At 44.9% G+C, this 16,138-nt stretch overlaps 1 protein-coding gene across 7 annotated transcripts in view; it reads right to left on the bottom strand.

Moving 5' to 3' along the window:
- The window catches only part of robo2 (roundabout, axon guidance receptor, homolog 2 (Drosophila)), a 644,486-nt gene that overhangs the window by 30,747 nt on the left and 597,601 nt on the right, over positions 1–16,138 (bottom strand). For all 7 annotated transcript variants that reach the window (XM_068041290.1, XM_068041296.1, XM_068041294.1 and 4 more), the window contains 2 exons: positions 7,323–7,583; positions 2,264–2,472 (listed from right to left, as the gene is read on the bottom strand). In XM_068041290.1, the coding sequence (XP_067897391.1) occupies positions 2,264–2,472; positions 7,323–7,583 (470 nt within the window). The remainder of the gene's footprint in view (positions 1–2,263; positions 2,473–7,322; positions 7,584–16,138) is intronic.

Genomic DNA, 16,138 nt, shown 5'->3' with positions numbered 1-16,138 from the left:
TACAGGATGGGGTTCGATACAGAGTAAAGCTCCCTCAAAAGAAACACAGAAATGCTGGAATCCAGAGCAGGCCCATTAATGCCTGAAAAGATAAAAGTCTAATTGAAGATATTCCATGCTGTCCTTGCTTCAGATACTGTCTGACCAACTGTGGAATTCCAGCATTAACGGGTTTGATTTTGTCATATGGTTACTCAGTATTGGAGAAAAACTTTACAAGGATTGGGTTCTGCAAACCTGGAAGCTGCTGGGAGGGTTATTGGGGTGGGGGTATGGAGGGTGTGGGCAGTAGCAATGAGATGCATAGTGTCAAATTGAAGAGGGAATGGAATAGATGTATTGCTGATCATGGGGCGAAGGGATACAGGGCATAGGACTTGTTGAACTCTGGATCTCGGAGAATCGTGTCTTCAAGTCCTATACAATCCTGCGTGCCTATACAGGTGATATAGAACCTGCCTCACATTCTTTGAAGCTATAGACAATGGAATATTCTCAATTGAGAGTCACTGGGCAGCAGATCTTCTACTGAGCCTTGGGCAAGTTGCTACAGGCCAAAGATCCATTGGGCAGATTCAGGATACACAGCGCTAAATGGAAATCTACCCCTCACATGATTTCACGTTCAGTTATTTGTGGCAGTGGCATCAAGGAACCTATGCTTGGTGTCCAGGCTACAAAGCATGCACTCATCCATCTTCACCCAGTTAGACGGTGGCCTACACCTTCTGATGTAGTGAAGGTGGAGGGTGGAGAAGGTGGAGGGCATTGCTTCCAGATACTTCCCTGAAAACCACTCTTCAGGTGGCCTGAATGGTCATCACCTCCAGAATCAGACAGGGCTGCTGTCAGTGCCAATAGTGAAAAAGACCCTGAAAAATCAGACTAGCCCGATTCTGTCCCCCTCACCTTTGCCAGTGCCAAAACAGCTTGAGAATTAGATTAAGAGATTGTTATCTCCACACTCGATTATTCCAATGCTCTCCTGACAGTCCTCCCACCTGTCACCCTTTGTAAATTTGAGTTCATCAAAAACTCTGCTACCCTCATCCTAACCCACACCAGGTACTGGTTATCCATGACCCCTGTGTCTGCTGGCCCACTTTCATCCCCCCATTCTGGCAATGCCTTGATTTCAAAATTCTTATCCTCATGTTCAAATCCCTCCATAGTCTCACCCCTCCCTATCTCTGTAACCTCCTCCAGCCCTACAATCCTGTGAGTTCTTCCAACTCTGGCCTCTTGCGCATCCCTGATTTTAATCGCTCTACCATTGGTGGCCGTGCCTTCAGCTGCCTGGACCCCAACCTCTGGAATTCCCTTCACCCCAAACCTCTTTGCCTCTCTAAGACTCTCCTAAAACCACCACTTTGGCCAAGCTTTTGGTCATCCTAATGTCTCCCATGTGGTTTGGTGCCATTTGTTTCTGATCACACTCCTGCAAAGCACCTTGGGACTTTTTACTGCATTAAAGGTGCTCTATAAATGCAAGTTGTTGTTGTGTGGAGTCTTGATTTCAAGCTGACAAGCATGTGGCAGGGAGGAAGGGTGTGCAGAACAGCAAGGTTTATGTGTCATCTATATCCTGCAGTCATCCCAAATCGTTGACAGCCGTTGTAATAGTTTTGTCACAATTTCAGATATTTGAAAGAATGATTTATTGATAGTTGGAAGAGTCAGTCTTTAGTTGCCCGCATTTTCTCTAGATTCCCATCACTGTTTGTCACTGAGCATTTTGAACAGAAAACCAATTTTCTCACAGCAAGGTATCACAAAACAGAATGAGATAAATGATCAGATTATCTGTTGGAGTGACATTGGTTGATGGATAAGTTGGATTGGCCAGGCCACTGGGGATAACTCCCCTGTTGTCCTTCCAGATAATACTATGGCATCAATTACATCCATGTGAAAGGGTAGGCAGGGCCTCAGTTTAATATCGCATCTCAGAGATGGCACCGCAGACAGTGCAGCACTCCCTCAGTATTACATTAAACTGTCAGCCTGGATTTTGTGCTCAATTGATTTTGCAGTGGGTTTTGAACCTTCTAACTCAATAGCAAGCTGCACCACAGCTCAAGAGATAATAACTAGTTAGAGAGATAGAGAATGATGAAGAGATAGATAGACATACATCTCATTATTTACTGAATCAATAAAGGGTTCATGACAATCCAAAGCTTCTGAAGGTCTCTGTGATCTCCTGGATGCCCAGCCAATTTGACAATGGGCTGAGTCTTCTCCCCTACACAGTCCTGCTTACCTGTCACCGAGCTATCTAGGTTATCGAGACTGGAGCCTGGGGTGTGCACTATTCCCCGCAGAGGTCTGGCCAGCTCCAAAGCCTCTTCGTCCTCCTCTTCCTCCTCTTCATCGGGCAAATCCGTCTCTATGTCTGAAATTAGTGCTCCGGAGATGTAGCCTAGGGGAAGAGCCGGGGCCTGAGGAGGGAGAGAGCTGCCCTGCATCTGCCTGCATTGAGAAAAAAAAGCACAAAGTCATTTTAAGGATGAGCAAAAGCATCTCTGCAAAAACCCAAATCTCCCTCAAACACGGTTCATGTTATTTCCTGTCTTTTAAAAATAATTTTTGATGATATATCGTCTCAGTTTCGGAATTGCTACTTGCCGAGGATGGAACTTGACAGTCAGGTTTTGAAAAAGCAATCAGGACATTTCCAAACTGGGCATCTAAAAACCTCCTCCTTCTTCCTCCCTTCCCTCTGTGGGACCGAGCGTCTCCTGCACTAGTTTCATTACCTAAGGGAGTCACAGAGGACTTTTCCCCATTTTTCCCCCTCAATTGGCCAACGTTTTATTTCTGTCTGTTTTTCCATCTCTCCCAGGAGATCATGTGGCCTTTGGGTGGAGTGCCTGTTTTTGTGATGCATAAGACATTGTAGTTGTGTGGGACAGTCTGGAAGGTCCAGAACCTCTATTGCTGTCGACATTATTTGCACAGTTCATGTTGTGGTGGCACTGACATCAATAAATCATCAAAGTCTGCTATTCACGCCCATGTGGCTTTGTATACAGTTAAAAGTAATGACCCTACAATCAGGGCATGGCCTGGAATGAGCTCACTGTACTAGCAATCTCTCCAGTTTCCACCCTTCCTCTTTGGAAGGTGCGGACCATCGCAGAGAGGCAGTTACCTGCCCCACATCCCCCCCGTGTGGCCATTTTTCACGAATCAGTCTAGACAGCGTGACTATGAATTCCCTCGAGTGGAGGGTTCTGCCGAACATCCCACTGTAACTCTGACACCAGTCCAGCAGAACCTTCCGGAAAACCGTAGGCGGCTAGGGTTACACTGGGTACTAGGATTGCCGACCCTCCAGGATTATCCTGGAGTCTTGAGACATTGAAGATGAAATCCAGGACACTGCTACAAGCAGTGCTACAAGAAAATGAAAAATGAAATGGGAAATTAATCAAAATAGTTTTTTTTTATTATTTTCTTTGAACTCTTTTGAAAGTATGTGAGACGAGGGAAAAGGCTGTTTCACTAACACTCGAGAGTGGAAACGGTAGCATAGTGGTTATGTATCTAGACTAGTAATTCAAATCCCACCATTTTATCTCAGCAATTTAAATTCAGTTAACTAAATAAATCTAGAAAAAAAAATCTGGCATCAATAATAGTGAGCATGAAATGACTACAGTGGTGCAAAAACCTATCTGGTTTCCTTATGGCCTTTTAGGGAAGAAAATCTTCTGTTCCTACCTGGTCTGGCCTATATGTGACTCCAGACCCACGGCAATATGATTGACTCTGAAATTTCCATGCAAGGCAATCAGATGTGAAGAAGGGGACTCATCAACACCTTCTCAAGGACAATTAGGGATAGGCCATGAACACTGGCCTTGCCAGTGATGCCCACATTCCATGAGAGAATTTTAAAATATATCTATCATTGGATGTCAAAGAGTCTGTTTCCTTTCTAATTGGTCATGGGAAAGCAGTGACACCTGAAGGATGGGCCAATCGGTGGGGAGTGGGGGGAGGGGTGTGGGGAGGGGATTGGAGGTAATGCAATGAAACTTCCAGGAATCTATCCAACCAGAGTTAGCAACTGTACTGGGTCTTTAATTCCTGGAGACTCCAGGAAAATCCTGGAGAAGTAGGCAACCCTGCCTGCTGTCTCTGGGACAACCTAACCCCCCCCCCCCCTTGTAAGGAGTGGAACTTTTCCGTCTGTCCTATACAAGCTCAATGATATTGGGAGGGGAGCCCACTGGGAAGTGGGGGGGGGGGGGGGGGGGGGGAGTGGGGCTCGTGGTGCAGGAGCAAGAGCTGCAGGAGTTCCCATTTGCCCAGCTCAGCCAGGACCTACTGTCAGGGAGATGAAACAATTAGTCTCCAGTTTGGATGAGGAGTCAGTCCCACTGAAGGGGTGTCCAGGCGGGGGTGAGATTCTTGGCAGACAGTAGTGCCCCCATAAAAACCTCAATACAATGGAGCAAAAAGATATCTAGTGGCACAAATCCCACATCTTTAAAATCAAGACTGCAGGTGAAAATATCCATTGCAAAGCATGTATCCATTTTATATATAAGGGCAAGAGTATATATATATATATATATATATATATATATCTATATCTATATATATATATATATAGAGTACTGAATCAAGGAGGTGATTGTAAATCCGTATAATTAACCCTAGATTGTGCCAATTTAGATGCCTTATTATTGGAAAAATCTTGGTGCTAGAGATAAAAGGATATAGTTATTGCAGGAAAATTTGCAGGGCTATCAGGAAAAATGTAGGACTGATTGGATATCTCTTTCAAAGAGGCAGCTCTGGCACTATGGAGTGAATGACCTCCTTCTGCGTAGTACGATAATATGATAATTGCTACTTCTGCTGCAGGGAGTAAGAGAACACAAAGTAGGCCATTAATGGGCCTAGCAGTTTAAAAAGCCTCACTCTACAGACACAGGCCATTGGGCAGTAACAACATTGGTTCTACTCCACAAGCAGTAATTTGGTTTTCAGATAAATGCTAGTAAAATTTGATCTGTGCAAACTAAAGATTATAGTGCACAAAAAGATATAATTGCAGGCAGCAATGCTGGGTAATCAGAATTACCAACTTAATGGTCTGCATTAGTGAATTAAAGTCTGCACAATTGAGATCCTCGCCTCAGATCAGCCACGTTTTGTTACACTCCCTGGACTCAGGCAGTCAATTAAACTTCACGCTCCTTCCCTGTTCTGTGTTAATCAGTTTAAGTTATTATATATTCTACTACTTCAGAGAAGAGCAGGAGAGTTCTTCCCTGGGCCAATATTTATCTCTCAGCTAAAAACAGATGATCTGCACATTTGTCACATTGTTCTTTGTGGGATCTTGCCGTGCTCTAATTGGCTGCTGCATTTCCCTACATCATACCAACAGACACAATACTTCAAAAAAATACTTAATTGGCTATAAAGCATCTTGGGGCACGCTGAGGTCATGAAAGTGGCTATATAATTGCAAACCTTTTTTTTTTTAACTATACTGCACATCAGGGTGAGGGGCGTGAGTGCTCATAAACAGAGCACATTTCCACATCAGGCATCTGAGTCCCGGGTTTAAATCCCCAGAGGGAACTGCACAGCCCGGAGACTGAGGCAGAGGCACAAAACCACTAGTCTTCCGCTGTCTGAGACTCCAGAGATTTAAGCTCCAACCTACGAGATAGCGAAGGGTTTGGAAATACGATACCCAAGATGGGTAAAAGGAATCTAGATATGGATCAGCTATGATCTAATAGAATGGGAGAAACAGGCTCGAGGTGCTGAATGGCCTACTCAATTCTATTCTCCTATTCCACACACAAGATTGTGAGGACATGGGATGCCACATCAGAAATAGAAACGGAAGCAGAATTCACAATAGACCTTTCAAGGGAACGGGATAAATATTTGAAAGAAAATGGTTGAAAAGGTCCATAGGAGGAGATGGGATTTAGCAGATAGCTTTTCAGGGAGCCAGCACAGGTACGATGGACTGAATGGCCTCCATATTTGCTAGAAAATTCGACAATTCAAACCCAGTCTCAGCATGCAGACGAAAGAATAATTCAGTATTTAGGAGTGCAGCTCAAAATCAGGTACACATCTTTAGGGGTTCAATCTACCAGCAGATATCAACATGGGCAAAGAAATGTCACGGCTTGTGTCTCATGGAAATACAGCAAGGGGGAGGTCGTTGAACCCATCATGCCTGTACTCATTCTTCACTGGATCTGTCTACTCTATTCCAATTTCTCTGCCCTTCTCCAGTACACCAGAACCATAGATGTTTCCTGCACAGAACGTGGCCATTCAGCTCATCGTGGCTGCATTACCCTTTACTAAAGTGATTGAAAACTCATCTCACTGCTCTTCCCTCTCCTCCAAATATCAATCCAGTTACCCACCCCCCGCCCCCCCCACACTTTGTGGAGGAGTTCAAAACTAGGGGCAATCAATATAAGATCATCACTGATAAATCCAATAGGGAATTCAGGAGAAACTGCTTTACTCAGAGAGTGGTAAGAATGTGGAACTCACTACTACAGGGAGTGGTTGAGATGAACAGTATAGATGGATTTAAGGGGAAGCTGGATAAACACATGAGTGAGAAAGGAATAGAAGGATATGCTGATAGGGTGAGATGAAGTAGGGTGGGAGGAGGTTCATGTGCAGAATAAACACTGAAATGAACAAGATGGGCCGAATGGCCTGTTTCTGTGCTGTGCATTCTGTGCAATTCTATAACCAAGTAATCCAGAGATCGAGAGTTCAAATGTCACCCGGGCAGTTTCAGAATTTGAATTCAGTTCAAAAAATAAGGGAATTAAAAGCTGGTGCCAGTAAATGTGATCATGAAGCTGTCGGATTGTCGTAAGAAATGTCTCTCTCGGGAAGGAAACCTGGCGCCCTTATCCGGTCTGGGCCTATATGTGACTCCAGTCACATATGTGGTTAACACTCAACTGCTCTCTGAAGTGGCCACTTAGTTGTATCAAATTCCGCCGCCTTCTCAGGGCAGTTAGGGATGGGCAATAAATTCTGGCCTTGCCAGCGACACCCATATCCGGAGAAGGAATAAAAAAAGGTATTACCTGTCATTTGCTACTTGGCATCGCTGGGCACTAGGCAACCAGAGATGACATAGGGTCGCGGGGGTAGGGGCGAACCTAAAAATTAATGGTTTGTCTAGCCTGGGAGAATTAAAAATTGCTAGAAGGCCCACTATCTCATCACCAACTAGAGGATGGGCAATGAATGTTGGCCCTGCCAGCGGCTCAGAGAATGTTCCCTTCAGAATGTTCCAAGCTTACCATGCTTGTCTCGATATGTCGAAGTGGTAGGCCCTGCTTATCTCGTCCAGATGGGCCTGGAGCATAGGCTGCATCTCTTCACGGGGCGAGGGGGTGAGGGTGGCGGTGGACTGCTGGCCAAAGGAGATGGCAGGTGAGGAGGCCACTCCACGGACTGGGGGTGTTGGGACGCGATCCTCCTCTTCCTCCAGCTCATCCTCCATGCCCTGGTGCAGGTAGCTCTTCACCGGTGGCGGTGGGCACCAGCCATCGCTGTCATAGCTGCGATCAATGTGGAGCGGGGGAAGAAACAGAACAATTCGTTACTACTAAAGATAGCCAATTACAACAACAACTTGCATTTATGTAGCACCCTTAATGTAATAAAAATGCCCCAAAGCACATCACAGGAGCGTATCAACCAAAATTTGACACTGAACCATTTAAACATATATTAGGAGAAGTGATCGAAAGCTTGGTCAAAGAGGTAGGTTTTAAGAAACATCTTGAAGCTCTTATTAATCTGTGCTGTTACGTTTAGTCATTTGTTTATCTTTACACTGAGATCCTCCTGTACCTAGTCTACCTCATTGAGACTCTCTTTCCCAGGAGTATGTGGCCCCCTATTCATCCTACCCAAATTTAATGCTTCACACTTGTCCATATTGAAATTAATTTTCCAATTTTTGCCACATTCTGCAAATTTGATAACGTATTTCAGCATTTTCTGTTTCGATTTCCGATTTCCAGAATCTGCAGTATTTCAGTTTTAACACTTCAACCCTGCCCTTGTTGAATATTCTCCAGTTAAGTAATTAAAATTTACAAGCTGGGAGAATCCTAATTTATTTAACTATGTGTGAAGGCGAGATGACATTGCAGGATGGAGTATAACTGCAGCATTATCAGAATGAATAAAGGCTGACCACCTCCCCCTCCGTCCCCGGCTAACCCCTTCACACATCCCGAATATTAAATAGCCTTTTGTCAGTGACCCCCCCTATACACGTTGCTGCCAAGGTTAAAGACAAATACATTTTGGATAATTGATTAATTGGAAGAATGTTTCCCCTTATGGGTGAGAGAGAACTGGGGGACACAATTTAAAAATAAGGGGTCTCCCATTTAAGACAGAGATGAGGAGAAATTTTTCTCTCAGTGGGTCATTAGTCTATGGAATTCTCTTCCCCAGAGCAGAGGTCATTGATCTTATCAAATGGCGGAGCAGGCTCAAGGGTCTGAATGGCCTACTCCTGCTCCTAATTCATATGTTTGCATGTTTGTTCATATGAAGTGAAAATCAACAGTGTTTTCATTCAATTATCAAGTGTTCTTTTTTCATTGCGAAGGAATGGAACTGTCAGGACGCTTACTGCTGTGACTTTCTTTAATAGGAAAGCATGTGTCATAGAATCTACAGCACAGGAGGAGGCCATTCGGCCCATTGTAGCTGTGCCAGTTCTTTGAAAGAGCTATCCAATTCGCCCACTTCCCCCTGCTCTTTCCCACTAGCCCTGCAACGTTCTCCCTCTTCAAGTATTTATCCAATTTCATTTTGAAAGTTACTATAGAGTCTGCTTCCACCGCCCGTTCAGGCAGCGCATTCCAGACTCGATGTTCAGAACAACTCGTTGCATTAAAAAAATGTTCATCTCCCTTTTTGGCTCTTTTGCCAATTGTCTCAAAGCTGTGTCATCTGCTGAATGACCCTCCTCACAGAATCACAGAATTGCGACAGCACAGAAGGAGGCCATTCAGCCCATTGTGTCTGCACTGGCTCTCCAAAGGAGCAATTCACTTCGTGCCACTCACCCGCTTTCTCCCTGTAGCCCTTCCTTGTTAAATAACAATCCAATTTCTGCTTGAATGCCTCGATTGAATCTGCCTCCACCACACTCTCAGGCAGTGCATTCCAGATCCTAACCACTCACTGCGTGAAAACGTTTTCCTCATGTCACCACTGCTTCTTTCACCAACTACTTAGATCTGTGCCCTCTTGTTCTTGATCCTTCCATCAATGGGAACAGTTTTTCACCATCTACTCTGACTAGACTGCACATGATTTTGAACACCACTATCAAATCTCCTCTCAACCTCTCTTCCAGAGAAAAACAGTCCCAACTTCTCCAATCTATCCATGTAACTGAAGTTCCTCATCCCTGGAACCATTCTCGTGAAATGTTTCTGCATTCTCTCTTAACCCTACACATCTTTTCTAAAGTGTGGCGCCCAGAGCTAGACACAATACTCCAGTTGAGGCCAAACTTGTGCTCTATACAAGTTTAACATAACTTCCTTGGCTTTTGTACTCTATGCCCTTATTAATACAGCCTAGGGTACTGTATATCCTATTGACTGCTCTCTCAACCTGTCCTGCCACCTTCAATGATTTATGCACATATACACCCAGGTCCCTCTGCTCCTGCACCCCCTTTAGAATTGTACCATTTATTTGAGATTGTCTCTCCACATTCTTCCTACCAAAATGAATCACTTCACACTTCTCGACATTAAATTTCATCTGCCGCTTGTCCGCCCATTCCACCAACTTGTCTATCATCAGCGAACATCCCCACTTTTGATTTTTTTTTTTTATTCGTTCGTGTGATGTGAGAGTCGCAGGCTAGGCCAGCATTTATTGCCCATCCCTATTTGACCTTGAGTTTCAGAGGGCAATTAAGAGTCAACCACATTGCTGTGGATCTGGAGTCACATGTAGGCCAGACCAGGTAAGAACAGCAGATTTCCTTCCTGAAAGGACATTAGTGACCCAGATGGGTTTTTACAACAATCGGCAATGGTTTCATGGTCACCATTAGACTAGCTTTTTAATTTAAATTCCAGTTTTATTAATTGAGTTCAAATTTCACCATCTGCCATGGTGGGATTCACACCCAGTCCCCAGAACACTAGACAGGGCCTCTGGGCTACTAGTCCAGTGACATTACCACTACGCCACCATGATGGAGGATAGGTCATTGCTGAAACAGCTGAAGATGGTTGTGCCTAGGACACTACCCTGAGGAACTCCTGCAGCGGTGATCTCCTGGGGCTGAGATGATTCGCCTCCAACAACCACAACCATCTTTCTTTGTGCTAGATATGACTCCAACCAGCGGAGAGTTTTCCCCCGATTCCCATTGACTCCAGTTTTGCGAAGGTTCCTTGATGTCATACTCGGTCAAAAGCTGCTTGAGGTCAAGGGTAGTCACTGGCAACTTACCTCTTGAATTCACCTCTTTTATCCATGGAGACATACTGTAATGAAGTCTGGTGCCAAGTGGCCTTGGCGGAACCTAAACTGAGCATCAGTGAGCAAGTTATTTATGTATAAGTGCTGCTTGATAGCATGTTGATGATACCCTCCATCACTTTGTTGATGATCGAGAGTACACTTATGTACGGTAATTGGCTGGATCGGATTTGTCCTGCTTTTTGTGGACAGGACATAACTGGGCAATTTTCCACATTGTCAAGCAGATGCCAGTGTTGTAGCTGTACTGAAAAAGCTGGGCTAGGGGTGCAGATAGTTCTGGAGCAAAAGTCTTCAGGACTACAGACAGGATGTTGTCAGGATCCATAGGCTTTGCTGTATCCAGTGCCTTCAGCCATTTCTTGATATCACACGGAGTGAATCGAATTGACTGAAGACTAGTATCTGTGACACGGGGGACCTCAGAAGGAGAGCACTTGGCACTTCTGGCTGAAAATGGTTGTAAATGCTTCAGCCTTGTCTTTTGCACTGATGTGCTGGGCTCCCCCATCATTGAGGATGGGGATGTTTGTGGAGTCTGCACTTCCGGTTAATTGTTTAATTGTCCACCACCATTCGTGACTGGATGTGACAGGACTGCCGAGCTTTGAGCAGATCCAATGGTTGTGGGATTGCTTTGCTCTGTCTATCACTGTTTAGCATGCATGCAGACCTGGGTTGTAGTTTCACCAGGTTGGCACCTCATTTTGAGCTATGCCTGGTGCTGCTCCTGGCATGCCCTCCTGCACTCTGCATTGAACCAGGGCTGCCCCCACAACCCCCGGCTTGATGTTAATGGTAGAGTGAGGGATATGCTGGGCCATGAGGTTACAGATTGTGGTTGAATACAATTCTGCTGCTGCCGGCCTACAGCGCCTCATGGATGCCCAGTTTTGAGCTGAGAGATCTGTTCTGAATCTATCCCATTTAGCATGGTGATGCTGTCTTGCAACACGATGGACGTATTGTCAGAGTGAAGACGGGACTTCATTTCCACAAGGACTGTACAGCGTTTACACTTATCAATACTGTCATGGACAGAAGCATCTGTGACAGGTAGATTGGTGAGGATAAGGGGATATTTCAGAATACACAGAATAAATACATTCCAACGAAAATGAAAAATTCCAAGGGGAGAACCCACCATCCGTGGTGAACTAAAAAAGTTAAAGAAAGTATCAAATTTAAAGAAAAAGCATAAAATTGCACAAAGGTGGGTGGCAGGTCAGAAGATTGGACAGAATATAAAAAGCAGCAAAGAACAATTATAAGATTAAAAGGAGCGGAAAGTTAGAGTACGAGAGAAAATTGGCGAGAAATATAAAGACAGATAGTAAGAATTTCTATAGATATTTAAAAAAGAAGAGTTAACAAAGTGAGCACTGGTCCTATAGAAAGTGAGTCTGAGGAATTTATAATGGAAAATAAGGAGATGGCAGACGAATTGAACAGATTTTTTTGCATCGATCTTCACCATAGAAGGTACGAGTCAGATCCCATAAATAGCTGTAAATCAGGAAATGGAAGGGAGGGAGGAACTCCAGGAAATTACAATCACCAGGGAAGTGGTACCGAACAAATTGTTGGAGCTGCGTGCTGACAGGTCCCCGGGTCCCGATGGATTTCATCCTAGGTGTTAAAAGAAGTGGCGAGTGAGATAGTTGATGCGTTGGTTTTGAGTTTACAAAATTCCTTAGATTCGGGGAAGGTTCTATTAGATTGGAAAAAAGCGAATGTAACTCCTTTATTCAAAAAGGGAGACAGAAAGCCAGAAACTACAGGCTAGTTAGCTTAACATCTGTCATCAGGAAAATGTTAGAAGCTATTATTAAAGACGTTATAGCAGGGCACTTGGAAACATTCAAGATAATCAGGCAGAGTCAACATGGTTTTGTGAAAGGGAAATCATATTTAATCAATTTATTGGAGTTCTTTGAGGGAGTTACATGTGCTGCGGATAAAGGGGAAGGGGTGGATGTATTGTACTTAGATTTCCAGAAGGCATTTGATAAGGTGCCACATCAAACATTATTGCAGAAAATGAAAGTTCATGGTGTAGGGGGTAACATTGATAGAAGATTGATTATCTAACAGGAGACAGAGAGTAGGTATAAATGGGTCATTTTCTGGTTGGCAAGATGTAACGAGTGGTGTGCCACAGGGATCTGTGCTGGAGCCTCAACTTTTTACAATTTATATAAATCACTTGGATGAAGGGACCGAAGGTATGGTTGCTAAATTTGCTGATGACACAAAGATAGGCAAGAAAGTAACTTGTGATGAGGACATAAGGAGGCTACAAAGGGATTATAAATAGGTTAAGTCAGTGGGCAAAGACCTGGGAAATGGAGTGTAATGTGGGAAAATGTGAAAGTGTCCATTTTGACAGGAAGAATAAAAAAGAAGCATATTATCTAAATGGTGATAGATTGCAGAGCTCTGAGATGCAGAGGGATCTGGGTGTGCTAGTGCATGAATCCAAAAGGATAGTATGCAGGTACAGCAAGTAATTAGGAAAGTTAACAGAATTTTATCGTTTATCACGAGGGGACTTGAGTACAAAAGTAGGGAGGTTATGCTTCAGTTATACAGGGCATTGGTGAGACCACAGGCTGGATTTTAAAGCCCCTCCTCTGTTGGGAGCGTTGACAGGGGGACAATGAAGATCAGTGCGGCGGAGGCCCGCCACTGGTTCCAATGGTGCCAGGCCCCATGCCGTTCCCAATGGCGGTGGCGAAGCCTCGTGGCGGCTGCCCCGCCACTCGGCGATGAGACCCCCATTTCAATATGTAAACTAATTTACACACCTGGTTTAATGAGGGTCCTGTCACTTCCTTAGTCACCACACCGCTCTTCATTTGGAGGGCTGATAATGCCATACCTTCGAATCCCCATTCGGGGAAACGTGGCGCGATACTGGTGGGGTGTGGGGGGAGGAGGAGTTTTTTCTCTGTGCGGGGGCGGGGTGAGTGGGGTAACATTGTTGCGGATTGGTTGGGGAGGTGATGGGAAGGGGTGAAGGGCAAAGGTGCCGAACCTTGGAGGGGGGAAAGGTCAAATTCTTAATAAACAAACTCTCGGGGGAGAAAAAGGGCAGGAATGTTTTGAGATGCCAATGGGTGGGTGGTAGGGGGGTTTGGGAAATTAATTTAAAGGTAATTTATTTCTGCTTTTTGGTAATTCAACTGACCCAGCCCTTTAATTTTTAAATGTCCATTAAAGGCTGTAAGCCCTTTAAAAATGGCTCCGGCACCTGCGCATTGGCACTGGACGCTGTTGTCTGTAGCGGCTCGCCCGCCCTCTCCACATTATTGCAGGTGCCGCGGCCATGCAAGTGAGCCGCCACGGTTGAAATCACGGCGGCTCTGAGATGCGGTTTCCGTGTGAGCAGGGCGTATTTTTTTACATCCACCGCCTACTTTGGTGGCGGATTCTTAAAGTGCAACCCCACATCTGGAGTACTGTGTCTAGTATTGGGCTCCTTATTTAAGGAAGGATGTAAATGCATTGAAAGCAATTCAGAGAAGGTTTACTAGACTAATACCTGGAATGGGCAGGTTATCTTACGAGGAAAGATTGGACAGGCTCGGCTTGTATCCGCTGGAGTTTAGAAGAGTAAGAGGCGACTTGATTAAAACAGATAAGATCCTGAGGGGTATTGACAGGGTGGATGTGGAAAGGATGTTTCCTCTTGAGGGAGAATCTAGAACTAGGGGTCACTGTTTAAAAATAAGGGGTCGCCCATTTAAGACAGGAACAAGTATTATTTCCTCTCAGAGGATTGAGAGTCTTTGGAATTCTATTCCTAAAAAGGTGGTAGAAGCAGCATCTTTGAATATTTTTAAGGCAGAGGTAGATAGATTCTTGATAAGCAAGGGGGTGAACGGTTCATGGGGGTAGGTGGGAATGTGGAGTTGAGGTTACAATCTGATCATCTTATTGAATGGCGGAACAGGCTTGAGAGGCCGAGTGGCCTACTCCTACTCCTAACCTGTATGTTCGTATGCTTGTTTGACAAGGTCAAGTAGGTATTTCCCTCTTGTTGGTTCTCTCACCACCTGCCGCAGATCCAATCTGGCAGCTAAGTCCTTTAAGACTCGGCCAGCTCAGTCAGTAGTGGTGCTACTGAGCCACTCTTGGTGATGGACATTGAAGTTCCCCACCCGGAGTAGATTCTGTGCCCTTGCTAGACTCACTGTTTCTTCCAGTTGGTGTTCAACATGGAGAAGCACTGATCTGTTAGCCAAGGGGCGGCAATAGGTGTTAATCAGCAGGAGGTTTCCTTGCCTGCGTTTGACCTGATGCCATGAGACTTCAAAGGTCTGGAGTCAATATTGAGGACTCCCGGAGCCACTCCCTGCCGACTGTATACCACTGTGCCGCCACCTCTGCCGATGGGACAGGATGGTGATGGAGGAATCTGGGACGTTGGCTGTGAGTATGACTACGTCAGGCTGCAGTTTGACTAGTCTGTGGGACAGCTCTCCTGACTTTGGCACAAGCCCCCAGATGTTAGTAAGGAGGACTTTGCAGAGTCGACAGGGCTGGGTTTGCCGTTGCCATTTCCAGTGCCTATGTCGACGCCGGGTGGTCATTCCAATTTTATTCTTATTAGGCTTTTCTGTCGCAGTTTGGTACAACTGAGTGGCTTGCTGAGCCATTTCAGAGGGCAGTTACAAATCAACCATATTTATGTGGGTCTAGAGCTACATGGAGGCCAGACTGGGTGAGGCTGGCAGATTTCCTTCCCTAAAGATCATTAGTCCCCTCAGCCTCCTGCGTTCAAAAAGAAAACAACTCTAGCCTATCGCATCTTCCCTCACAGCTAAAATTCTCATTTCCTGGTAACACCCTTGTGAATCTCCTCTGTACCCTTTCGAGTGAGATCACATCCTTCCTGTAATGCAGTGACTAGAACTGTACGCAGTACTCTAGCTGTGATCTAGTTAGTGCTTTATTCAGTTCTAGCACAACCTCCCTGCTTTTATATCCTATGCCTCGGTTAATAATGGTGGTGAAGTGGCCCAGATATGATCCTGGCTCATGTGCTGAGCTTCCAGCAGAAAACCAACTCTTCCATCTCTAACCCCTTCACACATTTCTGTGCAGACCATACATCTCCCTCACTGGAAGCTTGGCTGGAGTGGGACATCTTGCAGTGTGCCACGTCAATTCGACCTTTTCCATCACCCTTCAGCTTAAAAAAAGTTAAGTGTTCTATCGTGCTGGAAGTGCAAGCTGATAACCATGTGATGAGGGCAATAGGGCATCTGATAAAGAATTAGGATAGGTTTGTCGGCTGTGATGAAGTCGGATGGCTGGAGGCTCATGTGGAACATAAACACTGGCATGGACCATTTGAACTGAATGGCCTGTTTCTGTTCCGTAAACTCTTCATAACTCCATCTATTTATTGGTGGACAACGGAACCAACAATTTATCTCCTTATCCAATAAGATTTAAGGTTTGAGAAAGAAACAGAGGAATGACAGAGAAGGAAATTGGGTGAATGAGAGTCAAATCAGGGACAAAGAGAGAAAGAGACAGAAAGATTGGAATAAGGAAGAGACAGAAAGAGCAGAAA

Source organism: Heterodontus francisci, chromosome 10, assembly GCF_036365525.1.
Source record: "Heterodontus francisci isolate sHetFra1 chromosome 10, sHetFra1.hap1, whole genome shotgun sequence".
Classification (NCBI taxonomy): domain Eukaryota; kingdom Metazoa; phylum Chordata; class Chondrichthyes; order Heterodontiformes; family Heterodontidae; genus Heterodontus; species Heterodontus francisci.
Note: the sequence above shows the minus strand (reverse complement) of the source record. Positions and strands in the feature narration are given on the sequence as shown.